General features: G+C 52.5%; 6 protein-coding genes across 6 annotated transcripts; 3 read left to right on the forward strand and 3 right to left on the reverse strand.

The window, feature by feature from the left end:
- Positions 1–230: 230 nt before the first annotated feature.
- ACET3X_009265 (uncharacterized protein) lies at positions 231–2144 on the reverse strand. The gene is made up of 3 exons (XM_069455440.1): positions 1885–2144; positions 1341–1830; positions 231–1286 (listed from the first exon to the last, which is right to left on the reverse strand). The coding sequence occupies exons 1-3, from the start codon at positions 2130–2132 to the stop codon at positions 330–332; spliced, it is 1695 nt and encodes a 564-aa protein (XP_069303342.1). The 5' UTR covers positions 2133–2144; the 3' UTR covers positions 231–329.
- Positions 2145–3354: 1210 nt separating this feature from the next.
- ACET3X_009266 (uncharacterized protein) lies at positions 3355–4861 on the forward strand (the record flags this gene model as incomplete). Its single annotated transcript, XM_069455441.1, has 4 exons — positions 3355–3456; positions 3518–3653; positions 3704–4505; positions 4558–4861. 4 exons carry the CDS (start codon positions 3355–3357, stop codon positions 4859–4861), a joined length of 1344 nt encoding a protein of 447 aa, XP_069303343.1.
- A 2713-nt stretch (positions 4862–7574) lies between these two features.
- Positions 7575–9509, reverse strand: ACET3X_009267 (uncharacterized protein; the record flags this gene model as incomplete). Its single annotated transcript, XM_069455442.1, has 1 exon — positions 7575–9509. One exon carries the CDS (start codon positions 9507–9509, stop codon positions 7575–7577), a length of 1935 nt encoding a protein of 644 aa, XP_069303344.1.
- Positions 9510–10102: 593 nt separating this feature from the next.
- On the forward strand, positions 10103–13735 carry ACET3X_009268 (uncharacterized protein; the record flags this gene model as incomplete). The annotated part of the gene is made up of 3 exons (XM_069455443.1): positions 10103–10437; positions 10485–11755; positions 11802–13735. 3 exons carry the CDS (start codon positions 10103–10105, stop codon positions 13733–13735), a joined length of 3540 nt encoding a protein of 1179 aa, XP_069303345.1.
- Positions 13736–15327: 1592 nt separating this feature from the next.
- ACET3X_009269 (uncharacterized protein) lies at positions 15328–16332 on the forward strand (the record flags this gene model as incomplete). The annotated part of the gene is made up of 2 exons (XM_069455444.1): positions 15328–15855; positions 15910–16332. 2 exons carry the CDS (start codon positions 15328–15330, stop codon positions 16330–16332), a joined length of 951 nt encoding a protein of 316 aa, XP_069303346.1.
- A 1673-nt stretch (positions 16333–18005) lies between these two features.
- ACET3X_009270 (uncharacterized protein) lies at positions 18006–19675 on the reverse strand. The gene is made up of 2 exons (XM_069455446.1): positions 19223–19675; positions 18006–19172 (listed from the first exon to the last, which is right to left on the reverse strand). Exons 1-2 carry the CDS (start codon positions 19482–19484, stop codon positions 18436–18438), a joined length of 999 nt encoding a protein of 332 aa, XP_069303347.1. The 5' UTR covers positions 19485–19675; the 3' UTR covers positions 18006–18435.
- Positions 19676–19991: the final 316 nt, after the last annotated feature.

The raw sequence follows: 19991 nt of genomic DNA on the forward strand, positions 1-19991 counted from the left end.
AAGCTTCGCTGCCTCATCCGGAAGTTTTAGGCGGCTTCACCGTGCACGGACGCATGCCGAGCTTAGGGTTTCCAGATGGATGCATCATCAGTCCACCTACGCCACATCGGGGTTTGCACAATGGTAAGGCTAGCCGATGGGTATTCAACAAAGCCGTGCATCAAAACTTCGGAGCTGGGTCCATCGCTCCAAATATCAACACGTGCTTGGGTTTGCAGAACCTGGGGACACGTGGAGAAATCTATTGCGAGCCTCTATACGTCCTTTAAAGAAGAAGTTCAGGGTAATGTATTATATATACAAGAATATTTTAACGCTACGCTTTTCGCCTATGCGCGGCACATACGTCCGTCTTTGCTGACGTTCCAAGCCTCACTACCAACACCCTTGAGGATGTAGAACACATCCTTGGGGTCGTACTTCTTCTTGATAGCCTTCAACTTGTCGTAGTTCTCCCCAAAGAATGCGCTCTTCCAGTTCGGCTGCTGGAAATCGGCCTCGTTCAGGTATGCGCCACTGCCCGGTGTGACCTTTTCGATCTTGGGCATGAGTACATTGGTCATCTTCTGCTGGGCAGCCTCCATGTTGGCCCAAGGAGCGGTGGAGTCCCAGTTGGTGATGAGCTGCAGCTGAATCATGGTATCCCTCCACGCCGGTAGTACACCATTGTCAGCGGTTCCCTTGGGCTTTTGGTAGTTAGCTGAGCTACCAGCAAGCAAGACACCTTCCGCGATAAGCTCCCGGAAAACCTTGACGAGCTCCGCAGTGTTGTTCTCCACCGCAGTTCGGGGGATAAGACGACCGCCGAATTGATATCTGTTGACTTCGTATGCTCCACGCGGGAGAGGGCCCATGTAGCGATCGAAGTGATCGCGGTAAGACAGCTCGCTGTAGACGATTGGCGGTGTGATACCAAGATCTGTAAGAGCTTTGGCATAAGGTGCGAGTACAACATCCTTAACATACGCCGCAGTAGAGTCCCAAACCGTGACGGGCTTGAGTACGATGTACTGAGTATTGGCCAAGAAGACCACCATGGCTCCGGCATCGATCATGCCTGGTAGGAGCTCGATCAACTTGGAAGTTGCTGCCGCAAATTTCTCAGGAGTGGTAGATGACGCGAGGAGTTGCATGGCAGCACCGCCGACTTGCTTAGCTGGGTATGCCTTCACAGTCAAGGAAAGGACGACGGCGTATGTTCCACCACCACCGCCACTAAGAGCCCAGTATAGGTCAGTGTTCTCGGTTGCTGAGGCAGTGAGCATCTTGCCTTCAGCAGTAACGACCTACCAAGACGTGGTTAGTGCTGCTTTGGGTTGTTATAACATGGGGCTTCTCACCTCGAAAGACAAGGCCTGGTCGGCACCAAGACCAAAGGCAGTGCTGAGAACGCTGTGGCCACCGCCTTGGGTGAAGCCACCTGCCAGACCAACCGTGGCACATTCGCCAGACACGACGGTCATACCCTGCTTGTGTACTGCCTCAAGCAATTCGTTGCCCATGACACCTGCACCGACAGTGACCGATGGGCCAGTGTAGTGCTCATCCGACCAGTCACCAAAAGTGACACTCTTCAGACTTTGCGTCCAGATGGCAAGAGCACCGGCTCCGGTAGACCGTCCCAAAAAATCATGTCCAGTGTTGCGAACAAGAACACGGATGTTTTGAGCTTTCGCAAACTCAAGAGCAGAGATGACATCTGCTGCCTCAGTGGCTTTGACAGAGTATGAAACGTAGTTACCAAGAGTGCAAGGGATGGTCCTATCGGAGAATGGATCGCAGCTCTGGTTGGCAAAGTACGATTGCATGATGGAATGGGAGGACGGGGTGCTGCCAAGACTATTAGAGTTCTGTCCAAGCACGGAACGGAGCTGTTGCACTTACTGCGTTAGAGGATTCAGCCATCCAGCCTTCAGTGCCTCACAAGCATCGGCATCGTATGTCGGATCGTGACAGGGTGATCCGATAGGAACCGTAGCCACAAGTTTCCCGTTCACAGTCGAGTTCAAGGTTGACCATGCCGCAGTGGATGGCCAGTCGGCATCGCTTGGCAAACGGTAACACTCCTTCGCGTCTCCAAGACGAGCGAGAAGGAGAGCCCCAAGGAACAGGGCGTTATCGACGAGTCTCATCTTGTCGTGAAGGCACTCAGTAGTAGTGACGGATACCAAGAGACTTGAGCTGGACCTCATATATACCCATTGCTCCCCTTACTATTCTCTTCGCATTGCCACGAGCTATACTTGTCATCTCGGAGGCCATCTCAAAGAGGACGCCTTAGCCAATGTCCGCTTCCCCCTTGTAGGATGCAGCGCCGACAGAGTCCACTTGAGATATTGTGCCACAGGCCGGTATCATTGCAAGGTGTAGCCCTGCACTGGGCTGGAAGCGGGTGACAACCTCGAGCGGCAATCGATGGCCGCAGGCGCGGTGATGCTACTGCAGGGCATAGTGGGTCAACTGATCAATGGGGGGAATCGACCGGGCGGCCTGAGGGCCAGGGTGGATCCCTGGCGACAAAAATTCTGGTAGGATTGGGAGCTGTGAAACCATGGGATTCGCATGTGAGCGGTAGGAATGCAGCGTCAGGAACCGGACATGCGTGTGGGTGGGTCTTGGCGAACGTTCGTCGCCTTGGTACGTTCGGCATGAACGCTCCTTTCGGCAGTCGGGAAGCGAGCAGAACTGTCCAGGCGCACATCCAACGACGATTGTTGCACTGATCAACTCCACGTGCTCGCCCGCCTCCATTATTGCGCAATGCTCATCCTGCCCCCCTTTGGCCACACTTCCAAAGTCCAACATTCCCCTTGGTCGGCTGTGGATCGTGGACGCCTTAGATCGGCTTTTACGGTGGCTTTCGGCTGGCGTGTGTGGCGTGTGTGGCGTTCGCCGGCCCATGACACACCGGACCGCTCCCCACATACTGCTAGAAAGGCTCGAACACGACCAAGACCCCTTTCTGAATGACATGCCGCCCACTCTAGCTAATGCAACCTCCGGGCTATTGTGCACCAGCGCTTCTTAACAAAGTTCGCGCTATCGAAATGCCATGGTCGGGTGGGCTTCTGCAGCCGGCAGTTGATACCGATCAAGGTAGCCAGCTTGATAGACACGACTCGCGAGTTTCAGTCCTGGGCCTTACAAGAGATGCACTATAAACCGCAGGACCAACCCCTGCGCACATCATGTTCCAGGAACACCTTCCGTTTCGAGGCGAGGGATAAATGGTAATACATGTCCCGCTGTCAGTTTATCTGAGACTCTTCTGCGATTTCTTGTGTACCAGCTACAGATCTGGGGTTTAATCTCCCCGTACTTGTTGCCCGAACAGTCGGGTTTAGGAGCATCAACATGATTTCCCTCTTTCGCAAATGCATTCTGCTGTGGCTCATCACCGTCTCCATGGTCACTGCGGCACAGCAGACTGCTCCGTCAAAGCTTCCAGCATGCGCTGTAAGTACACTCCACTCATCGAATCTCCGATTCGTTGCAAGTCTCTTGCTGATTGCTGCAGCAACTCTGCCTTAAGAGCGCTTTCGCCACAAACACCTGCGCCCCGACAGATCAAGCCTGTATCTGCACGAACGAAGTCTTCCAGAACAATGTAACGTTGTGTGTAAGCAGTAGCTGCACCATTCCTGAGGCTCTTGGTACTTTTACCAGCTTGACACAAGATAGCCAATGACTAACCGGTACATAGTCACACGAAATGTCAGTCTTACCAACTGCGGAGCACCCGTGCGACATCGCGGAGAACATTACGTGACATTGTCAAATGCCATGGCTGCCATAGCCGCTGTCTTCGTTGCGATCCGTTTCGCCTTCAAGGCCACCGTGTCGAGACTCGACATTGGCTACGACGACTGGTGCGTCCTTGCAACACTTATCGCCGCCATACCTAGCGCCATCATCACTGTATTTGGCACTGTGAAGAACGGACTTGGTCAAGACCTTTGGGCCTTGACTCCAAATCAGATTACCCAGATGCTGCAATACTTTTACATCATGGCATGGCTGTACTTCCTCCAGCTCACACTGCTGAAGCTCACGCTTTTGTTCTTCTACATTCGCGTGTTCCCCAGCAAAGATGTCCAGCGACTGTTATGGGGTACTGTCATCTTCACTGTAATGTGGGGCGTGGCCTTTATTATTGTTGCGATATTCCAATGCCGGCCAATTCATTACTTCTGGACAAAATGGGACGGTCTGCACGAGGGCACTTGTCTTGAGATCAACGCCATCACCGCATCGAACGCTGCCATCTCGATCGCTCTGGACTTCTGGATTCTAGGTGTACCTCTCTGGCAGCTTTGGGGGTTGAAGCTGCACTGGAAGAAGAAGGTCGGTGTAGCACTTATGTTTTGCGTCGGTACTTTCGTTACCGTCGTCAGTATTCTGCGTCTACAGGCTCTGGTGCACTTCGCCGCTTCATCGAACGTTAGCTGGGAGTTCTACGATGTTTCGGTATGGAGCACGATTGAGATATGCGTTGGTATAATGTGGTAAGTTATCCTATATCGACTGCTTTCTTGCACATGCTAATCTATTCCACAGCGCTTGCCTTCCAACACTTCGTCTCCTCCTGGTCAAAATCTTCCCCATCCTCGGCGGCTCCTCAGTACGCAGTCGTCAACAGTACTACAACTACGGTAGCGGCAACGAACTCAAAAACGTCAGCCAGAAACACAAATCATACAACGTCAACACAAGCGCTGCTGTATCGAGTCCTCGGACAGGGTCTTTCGATGACAAGATAGAAGACGGCATCAGGGTCAAGACCTCCTACATGGTAAAGCATAGTCACAGCGACACAGATGAAGCGAGCCTAGTAAGCCATGAGGGACCACAGAGGCAGTAGAGCCGAGGTTGGTCGCGCGCGTCCGAATGTAGTTTGAATCAAAACGATATCTCCTACCACCTGAACAGTCTTCGCGTAGCGCACATGTCACTTGAATGACTACAGCTGCATGCCGAAACCTTCTTCAGCCGAGGTTGATCCTCAAACAGCCACCTGCCTGAACGTTACCTCCCATCTGGGTGGTAACTGCCGCGATCGACATGCGTTGAAGCACTCGCCTTTTGTTTTTCGGGTTCGCCCATTCGGAGGGTAACGCAGATCACCGGAATATCACCGAAGGACCTCGTGGAAAATCACACTAGTATGACAGGTCCACATGTCGGCGATCTGTGCAAGCGATCCAGCGAAGAATGTTAATCGAAGAACAAATGGCGTCTTTAGAGTTCAATGTGCTGCCCGGGTATGATAGCCAATTCCATCACCGTCTTTCAGGCAACCATGCTCAATATTACCGTACCCATAGCATGATTCATGGTGCATCCGCAATAGGAGAAGACATGGCGGGACTACGACATATACTCACGGTGGAGTAAAGCCGATGACACAAGCTTGCGATAGTTTGTGGGTGCGGCAGCTCACGAGCCACGAATTCTAGATGTGGGGCCGAATTATGTGTAGCCGAGATTCGGCTATCCGCAGACGGAGACTGCTACTAGGTGCTAACTATTGCTAGTATGTGCATTTGACTTTTGGAGAGCGGAACATTACTCGGGATTAGGCTGAAGTTATATTGGACATGCGCCATCACATTGGCCAACGTCTCCAAATTTCCCATTGCTACAAGCTCGTTGGTTGCGTCTTGATGGGGCGTTCTTTTCGTGACGAAAGTATGACCAATGACCGTTGCTCTACAACCCCCGGCCTCTAGCAGACTCAAAGCCACATCTCTTTTGTTACGGGGACAAAAGTATCTAGGTTCTGGAGTAGATATGAGTGGCAGTGTTGCATCCGTGCATTGCGGTGGTTGGGAACAGGTGACATCGAGGGTGCTGCCGTTCACAACGCACGCGCGTCCCGACTTTCCACTCAAAATCCCGTGGCCAAAGACAACCGTATTCTGTCAAAGCTCCGAGATAGAAGCATGCACGGCTCCGTCATGGGCATACTATCGTGGAAGAAAGCGCATGCCACAGAGTACCTACCTAGGTACTTCACATACTCGAAACGGGAGAGGTACATCCCTTCCATAGAAACAAATCTCAACTTCCCTGCACCCTGTTAGACTTCTCTCAAACGATCTTGATCGGCAACTTAGTACTTAGACTATGAAGCTAAGCTGTAACGTGGATCACCCGCTGTCGAGTTGTCCGCTTTTCCCCGTAGTGTCCGTTCTACAACTGTAATCCAAAACCCTCTCGACACTCTCCTATCTTTAACTACTTAGAGAGGGCTGACGAAAATTTTCAACTCATTTCAACGAGATCGACAGGTACACTTGTCGCTCATGCAACGCTACTAAGGGCTGAAACTCCTAAACGTATCAGCTGACGAGTAATTTCACACACTACAGCCGTGAGTATGCGTAAGCTAATCGCCGTGCCATGCTAAATACTTGACACAATTATGGTCAGTTCGAGGAATTCACTATTCTTCGAGTAGTGGCGAAGACATATATTCCGATTACAGACGCCGGACGGGCAACTGGCCATGCCCTTTGTATACAATAGCATCGATTCCATTGTTTTCCGCTCATTCTAATCTTCACCGGTGATCTAGAGCGGAGCCAGACAAGATCGTAAGAGTATATGTACATGGAAAGGATTGAGAAAGAGATTGCTGGGGGAGAAAGTTATCTCAGGGATGGGTATATAAAGGAGATCAGGTAGTCTTCGCCCACTCATTTCCGAAAGCCCGAGAGAAGACAAGGGAAGTGTCTATCACGGCTTTGCGCCACGCAGTTGAGGCGCTGGTTTTGAGATCATGGGCCAGGTGGAGTTCTAGGTATTGCGAAGTGAGGTTACCGTAGCTGAGGGAGTTGTACTTGTTATAGTCGGCGACAGTGTGGTGAACTTGACCAGCAATCGTAACCTTCATGACATCGGCTCCAAACTGCGCAATATTCTATTGGGTCCAATTGAGTACTCCAGACTCGTCGAGAATACTGTCAGTGTCTAAAGTATTGTATCCAGTGGCTTGAGACGGTCGACATCCAAGTTTGCGTGGGCAAGATACCCGAATGCATCGCCCCTGTCCAAAGGTAACCACGACGATATTTTCTAGCGCTATGGCTCCGCCATACCACCAGGAACTGTGGCTAGACTCGTCGCTTCCTTGGTCCTAGAGGAGAACAGGGTGAGAGAGAGGATAGATGTCCAGACGTTCAATCTGAGGCAACCCTATTGCAGGAGTTTGCGTAAAACACAGGGCAGGCCGGACTGAGAGGAGTCGCGTTCAAAGTCTCGATCCAGAGTCGGGGTGGCTGAGGTGCTTTCCGGTGGTCTTCGTAACCCGTTCGGTCCAATGTTTAACTGGATTTCCCAAGACGGATGTAGATGACTCGCCAATCATTTTTCTGCCCATAAACTGCGAAATTTTGACTAGGAAATATCACTGTGATATCGTAGAGTGTGTTTGCCGTAGGGTAGCCTGTGTGCGAATGTTTGGTGTAGGTCGTTGTCTACGGCACTGCAATGGAACAGGTTTAGTGTGTTCGTAGTGTACATACCTCAACACCGCCAGAACCGTATGCAATTTTCAAAAGTCGCTATTTGGGCTACCTCCTGTCAGTCCACCTTCCACCACCCTCTCCAGGCCTGACTCCAGCCTTCTTCTCACTGCCCGAAAACTTTGCCTCTTCCTCTTCCCACTTCTTCCGCTCTTGTCGTCTCCTCGCAGAGTAGGCACGCGAAAACCTCCAGGCTTCCGTATCTGCTAGGTTCCACTGCTCCACAGCCTCCACTACAAGCTTCATGTTCCTATCCTTGCTCTTGATAGCGTCACGTGCCTTGTTCAGGCGCTCTTGCTCCTTTTCAATCCATTTTTCGTCCGGTACATCTATACCCTCGATGGGCTTGGGGGGTTCTGGACGCGGAAAGATGATGATCTCCGACTCGTCGCTTGGCGAACTGGGCTCAGCAGTTGCGGAGGCGTTCTGTGGGAGACCGAATCCAAAAATCCAGTCCAGATCATCTTGGGTGATGCGTTCGGCTGTAAGCCACAAGGAATGCGCCGGAGCTGCTGCTACTAGCTCTTTGAACTTGAGTACGCGGAACTCTTCGGTGTGATCGTCCGGGATGGACTTATCGGTCAGCTTCCGTATCCACAAATCGCGCGAAGCGCTGTTGCGCAAGAAATTGGTGTCTATTGTGTCGCGTGTGTAGTGCAACGAAGTAAATGTGTATGGGTGCGGGACGGTTCCAATCGTGAAGAACTTGGTTGTGTTCACAAACTCCGGGAATTGCTGAAGCTTCATGGATTTGTTGGCATCGCAAGGTTTGCACTTGGGCCGATTAGGAGGACATGATTTGGGCATTGGAGAACTTGGACATTGTGTCAGGTTGCGCGCAATGTCCGTCGTTTCGCGTAAGAGAGCAGTCGTATGTTCTGGCGCTGGCTTTACAACAGCCACACCTTCGGGGTGTTGCTCTTGCCAGGTCAGATGAAGATGTGAGTTTATGAGAGTGGCGAGTAATTCAAGGGCCACCGGTTGCGTCGTGTTGGTAAACTTGTCGGCGACCGTCTTGTACTTGCTGGAGATGGTGGGCATGTTGTAGGATGCGATACCGTTGGCCTTGTTGTCTACTTGAATGTCCTTTGTAGACAGAAGATTGGCAACTAGACCACCCTCCTTTTTTGCTAGCTTGGACAGCTTATCCTTGCTTGCGGTAACATTCTTCAGCAGCTCGTTGCCCATGACCTTCTTGATTGCGCCATCGACAGTCATTCGATCTCCGAAGAAGACGGCATTATCCAAGGACTGGACTCTCGACAACTTTGGGAACTCGTTCCGTCGTAGAAAGCTCAGCATGGGGTTTTCGTACTCGGCCATGGGCAATGCGAGCCAGTTGACGAGAAGGCCGCCGCCCATATGTCCCCAAGCCAACCAGCGCATAACCTCAAACTCAATCTTGGCATCTAGCTTCATGCGCTGAAACAGCTGGTACTGTGGGTGGTGCATCGCTTCAGCCCGAGACAAAACGACAGGCTTGAAGCCTTGTGCCCACCATGCGCGTCGCCAAGCCAGTATCAGCCGTTGTTCCGCTGCCGACACGTCTTTGTTCTGCTTCTTGGGTACATCGTAGTAGGTGTAAATCGGCGGTCGTTCGCGTAGGGGAGGTAGGAGGGCGGTGTTTTCATCCAGGGTTACGGACGAGGAGAAGGGATTGCGCCACTTGAAGTCGCTGAGCCATTCTATGGCACCGTAAGCACTCGCCGTGGTGCTGTTGGCCTGGACAGGCGGCGGCTTGTGTGCTGAGGGACCGAAGGGGTTGGGCACAGTCGGCAATTGGCCCAAATCAGGCACGTGGGCTTGGGGATGCTTGACGGCATCGGCCACTTGATTGTAGGTTGGGATGCTATCGCGTGATGGGGGACCGTAAAAGGTAAAGTTGATGACGAGGAAGAACAGGATGATAAAGACGACCTGAAAGCGGCGCGGGGGCATCTGCAGCGTAATGGGCCGGCCCATGAAGGTGTGTTGGATCGGCATGGCGCAATGGAGAGGTGAATGTAAAAGCGATTACAAGGCCAGCTACGGCAACACTGGCAACATGCGCTCTTGCAGGCTACCGTGAGCCGGTATCCGTGGTGGGCCTGAAGTTGCTGCTCCAAGGGAACACAGGATCCAGTCGACCCCTGGAGCGGCTAAACGATTAAACGATTAAACGATTAAACGAGCGACAAGAAAGCACAACAGAACGCCACAGTTGCAAGCAGACAGTAATAAGACAGACCCCGAGGACGCGTCGTGACAGACCGGCCGATGGTTCCATTTTGGCGAGGACGCGTCAAGCCTTCCCTAGTGGGGGGTTCGCCCTAGCCGATATCGCCTGAGTCGAGCATTTTGACTGGATGCGTCATACCTCTCAATTACTTTTGGTATCCAAGTCTTTCCTATTGCCTTTCAAACTTCCTTCTCCGGGGCCGTAGGAAGACGACTTGCATTGAATCCGACTTCGAACTCTTCTTCCTTTTGCTCGCAGTCCAATTGGACATTTCAAATCATATACGCGCATGCGCACATTCACAACGCGACCCCGCCCTGTATTTCCCTGAGACATGCAGGAACAAGTACGCGCGACAATGGCTTCTCTGACCAAGGGAAGCATCCCGGATCCTACTGCAGACCTTCACTGGTCTGACTTCAAGGGACCAATTCACGAAATCTTCGCAGCCAATGCTCGCAAGCACCCAGAGCGGCCATGTGTGGTTGAAACCGCCACCAGCAAGACATCAGAGCGCGGCTTCACATACAAGCACATTTTCGAGGCTACCGCAGTTCTAGCCCACCATCTTGTGCAAAATGGCGTGCAGAGAGGGGAAGTGGTCATGATCTTTGCCCATCGAGGTGTGGATCTTGTCGTAGCCATCATGGCTGTCCTGGCGGCAGGCGCGACCTTCTCAGTACTAGACCCACTGTAAGTCTAACTGAACACATCCCCATCTGCCTACTGACGTCGTCTAGATACCCCCCAGACCGCCAGTGCATCTACCTCGAAGTCTCCCAGCCACGCGCCCTCGTAGTAATTGACAAGGCCACGCGCGAAGCCGGTCCCCTTTCAGACCAAGTCAGGAATTACGTCAAGGACAACCTACAACTCCGGACCGAAATCCCTGCACTCGAGCTCAAAGACGACGGAACCCTTGTCGGAGGCTCAAAGGATGGAAAGGATGTGCTGGAGGAGCAGCAGAAGCTCAAGGCCGAGCTCCCGGGCGTGCTGGTCGGTCCAGACTCAACACCCACACTTTCATTCACATCAGGATCAGAGGGAAAGCCCAAGGGTGTCAAGGGCCGTCACTTTTCGCTCACACACTACTTTCCATGGATGGCCGAGACATTTGGGCTGTCTGAAAACGACAAGTTCACTATGCTTTCCGGCATCGCCCACGACCCAATCCAGCGAGACATCTTCACTCCACTCTTCCTTGGCGCACAACTACTCGTGCCTAGCAAGGAAGACATCCAACATGAGAAGCTCGCAGAATGGATGCGCAAGTATGGCGCGACAGTCACACATCTCACACCTGCCATGGGCCAAATTCTCGTAGGAGGTGCTTCGGCAATATTCCCAAGCCTGCATCACTCGTTCTTCGTGGGTGATTTGTTAATCAAGCGCGATTGCAGAAGGTTGCAGAACTTGGCGCCAAATGTCCGTATTGTCAACATGTACGGAACTACAGAAACACAAAGAGCTGTTAGCTACTACGAGCTGCCAAGCTGTACCGAAGCACCCGAATTCCTTGATAGCATTGGCGAGGTTATCCCGGCTGGACGTGGCATGAACAATGTCCAGCTTTTGGTAGTCAACCGCGAAGACAGGACAAAGGTTTGCAAGCCTGGTGAGAGCGGTGAAATCTACGTACGAGCTGGTGGTCTGGCCGAGGAATACTTGGGTTTGCCTGACATGACAGCCGCCAAGTTTGTCGACAACTGGTTTGTAGATTCACAAAAGTGGGTTGAGGAGGACAACAAAAAGGTCGAGAGTCAAGGGGCCGCTGAACCATGGCGGGAGTTCTACAAAGGTCCACGAGACAGACTCTACCGCTCTGGTGATCTTGGCCATTACTCGGAAGATGGTAATGTGCACTGCACAGGTCGAGTAGATTCGCAAGTGAAGATCCGGGGATTCCGTATCGAACTGGGTGAGATTGACTCACATCTCTCTGCTCATCCTTTGGTGCGCGAAAACGTCACACTATTGAAACGCGACGCCTACGAGGAGCCAACCCTCGTTAGTAAGTTTCACCCTCTTCGTAGTATCGAACATGACTAACGCCACAGGCTACATCGTTCCCGAGATGAAGCGCTGGTACGACTGGCTTGAAGAGCGTGGTGCGAAGGACAATGATTCTGTCGACGACACTAGCATGGTCACGTTGTTGAAGCGCTTCAAGTATCTACGAGATGACGTACGAGAGCATCTGAAGAAGAAGCTCCCCGCATATGCCGTGCCATCGATCATTGTTCCACTCATTCGATTTCCGCTGAACCCGAACGGCAAGATCGACCGACCAGCGTTGCCGTTCCCAGAACCAGCACATCTAGCAGCTGCAGGTGCCAGACGCCCTTCACAGTTAGGTGCAGCTTTGACGCCAACTGAGAAGAAGATGGCGAGCATCTGGGCAGAGCTTCTTGGCGATCGCGGTGTGACGGCCGACGGTATTAGTGGAAGCGATTCCTTCTTCGACCTCGGCGGACATAGTATCATCGCACAACAACTATTCTTCAAGATACGGCAAGAATGGAAGGACATCGATGTACCCATGACTACCATCTTCCAATACCCCACATTGCGCGGCTTCTCAGCAAACATCGACCAGGCCATGGATCCTATCGGTCTACGCCTGGATACCGCCGAGGCTATCGACGACGACCCAGAAGACGAGGCATACTCTGCTGATGCTAGAGAACTCGCCAACCAATTGACGGAATTCAAGACCAGGGAACCACTGAACCCCAAGGAAGAAATACATACTTTCCTCACTGGTGCGACAGGTTTCTTGGGAGCCTACATCCTGCGAGACGTCTTGTCTAGACCTGGAAAGGTCACAGTGCTTGTGCGTGCGAATGACATCGATGCTGCACTTGGACGTGTCAAGCAGACGTGCTCTGCATACGGTATTTGGGAAGATAGTTGGGAATCGCGCCTAGAGCCACTTGTCGGAGATCTTGAGAAGGAAAACTTCGGTCTTGAACCAAACACGTGGAACAAACTCGCGGACTCGGTCGATGTTGTCATTCACAACGGCGCGTTGGTACATTGGGTATTGCCGTACTCACGTCTCCGTGGGCCCAACGTCATATCCACTATGACTGCACTCTCAATGTGTGCTGCGGGCAAAGCCAAGAACTTCGGCCTTGTAAGCTCGACATCAGTGCTTGATACAGACTACTTCGTGAAGTTGTCTGAGGAGAGCTTGGCAAATGGCGGTACAGGTGTCCCCGAAGAAGATGACTTGGAGGGTGCCCGCAAGGGCTTAGGTACTGGTTATGGCCAATCCAAGTGGGCAGCCGAGTACATCACACGAAAGGCTGGTCAAAAAGGATTGAGTGGGTGCGTCATCCGTCCCGGCTACGTGTTGGGAGATCCAGAGTACGGCACCACCAACACCGACGACTTCCTCGTGCGTATTCTCAAGGGCTGCATCCAACTCAAATCACGACCCGACATTACGAACACGATCAATATGGTCCCTGTGACGCACGTTGCGCGCGTCGTTGTAGCGTCATCGTTCAACCCACCCATAGCACCACTCGGAGTTGCGCAAATCACGTCGCACCCTCGTATCACCTTCAACGAGTTCCTAGGCGCCCTCGAGAAGTTTGGCTACAATGTTCCTCTCGTCAGCTACCCGGAGTGGAAGCAAAACATGGAAGCCTATGTCTCGGACCGCTCCGGTACGAAAGAAGAAAACGCTCTGTTACCGCTGTACCATTTTGTGACTGGAGATCTGCCTGCTGATACCAAGGCGCCTGAGCTTGACGACAAGAACGCGGCAGAGGCGCTCAAGAAGGACCAAATATGGACAGGTCAAGATTGGAGCAAGGGTGGGGCGGTGACGGAAGACACCGTAGGTGTTTATGTTAGTTACCTGATCGAGCTGGGCTTCATGCCGAAGCCGGAGAAGAAGGGCATCAAAGAGCTGGTGATGAGTGGGTTGACGGATGCCATGCGCGAAGGCATGAAGCTGGTTGGTGGTCGGAGGGGTGTCTAAATCATTCTTACCAAAATTTGGACCGCGGCGTCACTGCGCATTGGGGATCTATCTAGCAAGGGTCATGATCTCCGCTGCTTTGTGGTAAAAAGGGCAAAGATAACGTAGCCATGTCATGTAACCGACAAAGACTGCATGAGATTATGTGCAGAGTTTGTCTGGGATTCCAAGAGGATTGTGTCTGGTCGCAGTGAGGTCATTGCGACCGAACTCTTCTTTGTTGATGCTAATGCGTACGTTCCTTTTGTCGTGGCTTCCAATCACGTTGAGGCCATGACAGCGCCATGGCCAATACAAAAACACCTCGCACAATTGCCATGCTGCATCTTTCTTCCGCACTGTAAGCCGACAGTTGCCCTTGCACTTTGCATCCCCTGTCAGTGTTTATACCTGGCATATCGCAAACATTGTCCGCGGAGCGGAACCAAAGGCCACAGTTTGTCGATGTAATGGCCGTGCCGTGTATTCCCACCGGCAGTGGCCGCAGCTACAGCACAAGGCCTATCGCAACGTGGCTCGTCTATGCGATGCGAAGGAGCATGTCATGAACGCAACTGTACAGATAATCGAGGTCGCTGGCAGCGCTTGCTGCAGACGGTCGGAATGTGCCATGTGTAGGCAGTACCAAAGGTACGGTAGGTTCAGTCCGGTCGCTGCCGTCGTACGATCAAAGTGCGAGACAAGATGCCAAGAAGGCGACGAACTCAGCAAAGCAAAAGCAAATTACACAATGGATATCGAGGCAGCGTCGGCCAGGACACCTGGCGCCGTCGACAGAGTATCTGAGCTCCTCAGGTGCCAACGCCAAGATTACGATTAGCACAACCAAGTTGGTTTCAGCCACGCGTGGAGGCCGGATTCAGACTCAGCAAAGCAACCTAGCCTGCACCTACTCTGGTCAACAAGCGCTATCAAATGCACTCCGCCGCCTCCGACTTGGTCTGGCGACGCGACACAAGAGCAGCGCTCGCGGCGCGGCTTCCTGTGCCCAACTAGTAGTGTCTGGGCAGATTGGAGAAGCGTCGTGGATATGATGCGGAGAGATGTGTGTGTGTGTGTATCTGTGGTACAGAGGTCCAAGATGCGCAGGTTCAATATGGACCGTGGTAGCGCTTGATGCCGGCTTGGCGTGTTTTCAGAGGACAATGCACACGACAGCGAGGCACCAAGATGCAGCGGTCCGTTTGCTCAGCGTTGCTCAGCATGGTCGGCGCAGGCCAAGACGAAGGGTAAAGATGATGGGGATGGAAGCTGGGGCTCTCGCACTAGGATAGGTCGCTGCCGCGAAATCCGTCCTCGGCCTCAGAGGCGCGTGGACGAGAGGTGCGCTGGGGCGGGCATGCGCGCCGTGATTGGCCGTCCCCGTCTTGCGCTGCTCTGCCCAGCCGCAATGCCGAGCCTTGGGGATGAAAGCCAAGCCCAAGACCTTCTCCCAAGGTCTTGAGAGGATCATTCTATGTAACAAGAATCTTGCCTCTCCTGAGGATGCCTCCGCCTCTTGTATAACATGCCCGGCACCTCATCGCCTTCCCATGTCTCCCACGGTCGTCTGAAGCCCGTCTAACAGTGACGCCGCCCACCAATCAACTGCAATGCAATCCCAGCCTCCGCCGGTGCCATGTTCGGCCGCATTTCCCCAGCAGCAGAGCCAACCGCAGCGCCAGCCCGCGACGAGCCCTCCATCCGACGACGACTACTACAACCACAACAACAACAACTACACATACAACGAGAAGGAGCAATATCACCCACAGCATAGCATCCGCCCAGACCGCCACAGCAAGTCGAGTTTTGGCCGCGGCCATGATTCCGTCATCTCGTCGCACCCATTTTCCCCAAACGACTCCTCTGCGCCAAGCCCCGGCAGCAGCATCTCCTCGATAGGCCAACAGCAAAACCCGACCCCCGAGACCCGATACTCCAGGTCCAACATAGAACAGCGCAACGTGCAATATCCACAGCAGGCACATCTGGATCCCGAGAAGCATGGCTATGGCTCGTCGCATGATGGCCCATCTCCAAACCGTGCGTCGGCGGCAAGACTAGACAGCGAGGCCATCATCTACGACAAGGGCGCATTCCACGAGAAAGGCCCAGAGGAAAAAGCGTGGCAGTTGTTGGTATGTGAACCATCGTCTCTGGCTCCTTGAACAGCCTGGCTAACAAACATCTAGTTTTGGCTCTGCGGCCCATGTGCCTTTCTCTCCGGCGCCATCGCTCTCTGGACCATCTTCGCCCTCCTAATCTCCATCGCACTAGCTCCCCTTCGATTCTGCACCACCCGCCCACCATTGTCGGCACAAATCACAACCTTCCTCGCACCAGCGCTGAATCTCCAACTACACTTGGTCTACTCTCACGACTCAACAACCGGCTACAGCGCACCCATGCTCGTCGTCATCAATCTCTTTTCGCCAATCGTTGCATTCGGTGTCGCAATAGCTGCGTGGACAGCTGCCGGATTCTGGTTTTTCTCGTCCATCCTAGGAGACCCCGGAGGTCACGACGGGCACAACGATGGTAAAGAGACCATTGTTAGCGTGCGGAACTGGTGGGAACGATGGCTTTCGAGGGGCCTTCGCGAGACCAATGTTTGAGGAGGAGGAGGAGGAGGAGACTGTCACTGCAACGACGAGTTTTTGATTTTCCTGTTCGCCCTACGACGGCACCAATGATGTTTAAGCGGCATATACCATGGCGTACTTTTTGTTTTCATGGGCAAACGGACATGATGGGAATGCTGATCTGGGATGACAGCACGGCGTTATTGGACTTCTCTACATGAAGAGCAGGAGAGCGGACAGAGCTCGCCATGATATACCCCATTTTACTCGAATTATACCAAACTTTCTATACAACGACTTGTCCATTTTGCAAACATTCATCTCCAGCAGTTGTTGCATTCGTGTCAACTCGCCTCGTACGAGACACTTTGCTAGTTCAGTTTTCCAAGCAGGCAGACCGCGCACCCAAGCCACTATCCAAGGAGCCAGACTGGCGCACCCTTACTCAGCCCCCTCACGAAGCTTCAAAGAACGCCACGCGCGGACACAAGCCCTGGGCACCATACAGCGGAAATCTTTCTACCCCGAACGTCCGATCCAATCTCACTCCAAGCACCTGACATGGCGGAATAGCGGAGCGGTGAAAATCAAACTTAACCTGCCCGTCTCTTCACCGCAACGCGTGCGCGCGCGTGCGCCCACCCTCCAACTCTTGCGGCAAACCTGCCGTCCAAGACATTGCCAATTCTGCCCAGATTCCGCCGTGGATTGATAACTTTGTGCCATGCCCCCTCCAGTCTCCGCTCGGCCTTGTCTTTGTACAAAAAGAAAAAGCTTCCGGAAAAGCATCCATCATGGATAGAGGAAGTCGTAAGCGGAGTACGTGTACCTTTGGGCAAAAAGCCCGTATTCGTCGTGTACGATAACCGTGTACAATCTTGTTGTACATTCTACACCGGTCCGATATTAACCCTCCCGCACATACACACAATCCAAGCATGCCAAAAAAAAATTAAAAGCCACCAAATAGTCGGCGCCGCAGGACCAAGACACAAGCGGAGAATCTCATTCTCACGCCCTATCCAATTTTTTTTTCTTCTTCTTCCGTATAGGCCGTGTTCTCGTATAAGGACGTGAGCGGAATAATCACGCGCCAGGGATCTGCCAGACAGTCAGAAGCCAAGTCGGGTTCTTGTGGATTTCGCCGAGCGTCGTTTCAGGTGGTTTGCGCGTCACGTTCATCATTCCGAGAAGCCAAAGACAAAAGATGACCGACACAAGACGGGTAGGTCGGCTACGTGTTGGCCTGGGCCCCCCATGGGTAGGGTTTGTGTCGATCATGGATATTGCGGGTATGCAGCTGCCAGCACCCGTTTGTCGGGACAGGTAGTAAAAGTAATCAGCTCGTTTTGCTCGAGGGCTTCTTATGGTGTGGAAAAAAACACGAGTACGAGCTATAGCGAATCCAGCCAAGGCGTAATATAGCACTCAGAACAAGGCCCAAGGGAAATAACGTTTCTCGGGCCTCTTCTTTCTTCATTTTGTGTAGTCATGTCTTGATGACTGTCATGGTCGCCGAACATGAAACTTGATAGATCCGACAGGCGTCTGGGCAAACGGGTATCACGGCTTGCATGGTTCATGCGGTGGATTGATCAACACGTAATTTCGATGACGGAGCAATCTTCCGGTAGAAAAGACTTTTCCAACTTCACATTGCATACCCGTCAGGTATTGAGACTTGAACGGCATGATGCTCTTCTTGATGGCATGATTACATAATGATTCTGGCATTAGACTGTAAATCTCTCTTCGTTTCCATCGTGCTATGCTACGATCTTGACATGTTCGAAAAAGACATTAGGGCATTAGACGTGACAGTATAGACAAATGTGTACAGAAAAGGCGTGCATGGCACAAGAAGAAAGGTAGAAAAAAGCAACGCAATGTGCCGTCCGCGTTCACACCAAGGCTTCGCCATTGGAGTAGAACATGTTCGCGGGGCGCGACGGGCTTGTTGTAGGGCCTCTATCGTGGCGCTTAAACTCGAATATATGGCTAATAATAGCGACGGGCGTGTTTGTGTCGTGGCCTCTCGTGATGCTTGATGTGTCCATGTTGCTTGCATGTGGGCGTCTCAGTATCGCAGCTTTTGGTGGAGTTCGTAAATTACTGTGGCATCGCATCCTGGGTATTTCAATCGCCTTCTCTTGAGTGAACTTGTCGTATGGTGATCTGACTCCTCATCTTCTTGTGGCCTCTGCCCCGCATCGTCTCTCTGGCTATGCAATTCTTCAGACATTGCTCGACGACCGACGGGTCGCTCTCTAGGAACTGCTCGTTCAGGAACCAGCTTGAGCTTCTTTGCAAGGACAGGCGCAAGCAACTTCTCTCACTACCGATCTGCTTTTGGAAAAAATGATCGAGAAAGGCGTATGAGTCGTCAAAGGTTTTGTAGCAGCTATTACATGCAAAGGTCGCTTTGTCGTTGGTCGCCAATGGATCTAGCGCAATATGCGAGGTGAAGAGGATACACCTGTATGCAGGCAGTCCAGAGTGGGCGGCAACGGAGATGCATGCATCGCATTCTGGACAGATTTCTCGATCGTCGTATTTGTCGTGGGGTGAGGCCCTCTTCGCGCGCAATGTGCTCGATTTGGACTCCTTGAGATCCTTCCGAAGTTTGTCTGCGAAGGGACAGAATTCTACTTTGAAGCGCGGGGGAGGCAGAACAGGTGACAGGATCGGAGATTCGAGACGTGCGTACAGCTCGCGCAGGGCGGTAAGACAGGCGCGGCGGGTGCTTTTAGCAATCATGATTATATCGTCAATGGGTATTATTGGTGTTGAGGAGAAGACGCTTTCGTAAAGCGGTTGTCGGATTTCGTATTGGATCCGCAGGAGTTGCGCAGAGAGGATAGTGTTGCATTTCGCTACACATATGATCAGTCTCCAAAATTTCCGTATCGAACATTAGACTTACTGTCGCCTTCCTCAAACCGTGTGCCAAATCGTTCTTTGCCTTGTTCCATGATCCTCTGAACCTGCCGCCCCAGGCTTAGAGCTTTGCCTACCGCATCGTCTCGGTTCTTTGTGCCGAAACACGCCCACTTGGACCGCGTGCGACGGTGGCGTGCTTGCCATTGCTCATACGCCTCATGCGCATCTTGAAATTCGCGATCAATATCCCATAGCGTAAGATTGGTGTGTTGCGGCTTATCCCAGGAAACGGCCATGGTAGACATTATAGAGTATGCGCGTATAGACTGGTCGAAAACAAACAAACAAACAAACAAAGAAGAGAACGAGGGAAAACGGAGTGACGGAAGATGGGTTTCAGAATAGAACAACTATTCTTAATTAAGGATGAGGTCGACCGTATTGGGAAATGTACCAAAATCGCGCGATCTTGATTAAGGCGCAGAAAGCTGAAAACGCAATGGCTCTGGAGAAAACAGGGTCCACAGGTCTGCGGGTGCTGCGCTGGCTTTACATACTCGTCCGCTGGCGCAAGACGGTGCGTCATGTCTCCTGCAGGTACCAGGGCTATCGCGTAGGGACATTTGCAATCGTGGAAATTAATTGTCTATCCATTGTCGTGGCTGTGTGGCGGGTCTGGGCGATATTGAAGGATTAAGGAAGCGAAAGTTGCTCCGCTATACTCATCATGCCAGACTGCCAGTGCGCACGCGGTCTCATCTGCAGTACTGGTGAGGAACGACAGGTCCATGGAGGGACATGCTGGTTCGCGA

Source organism: Alternaria dauci, chromosome 9, assembly GCF_042100115.1.
Source record: "Alternaria dauci strain A2016 chromosome 9, whole genome shotgun sequence".
NCBI lineage: Eukaryota > Fungi > Ascomycota > Dothideomycetes > Pleosporales > Pleosporaceae > Alternaria > Alternaria dauci.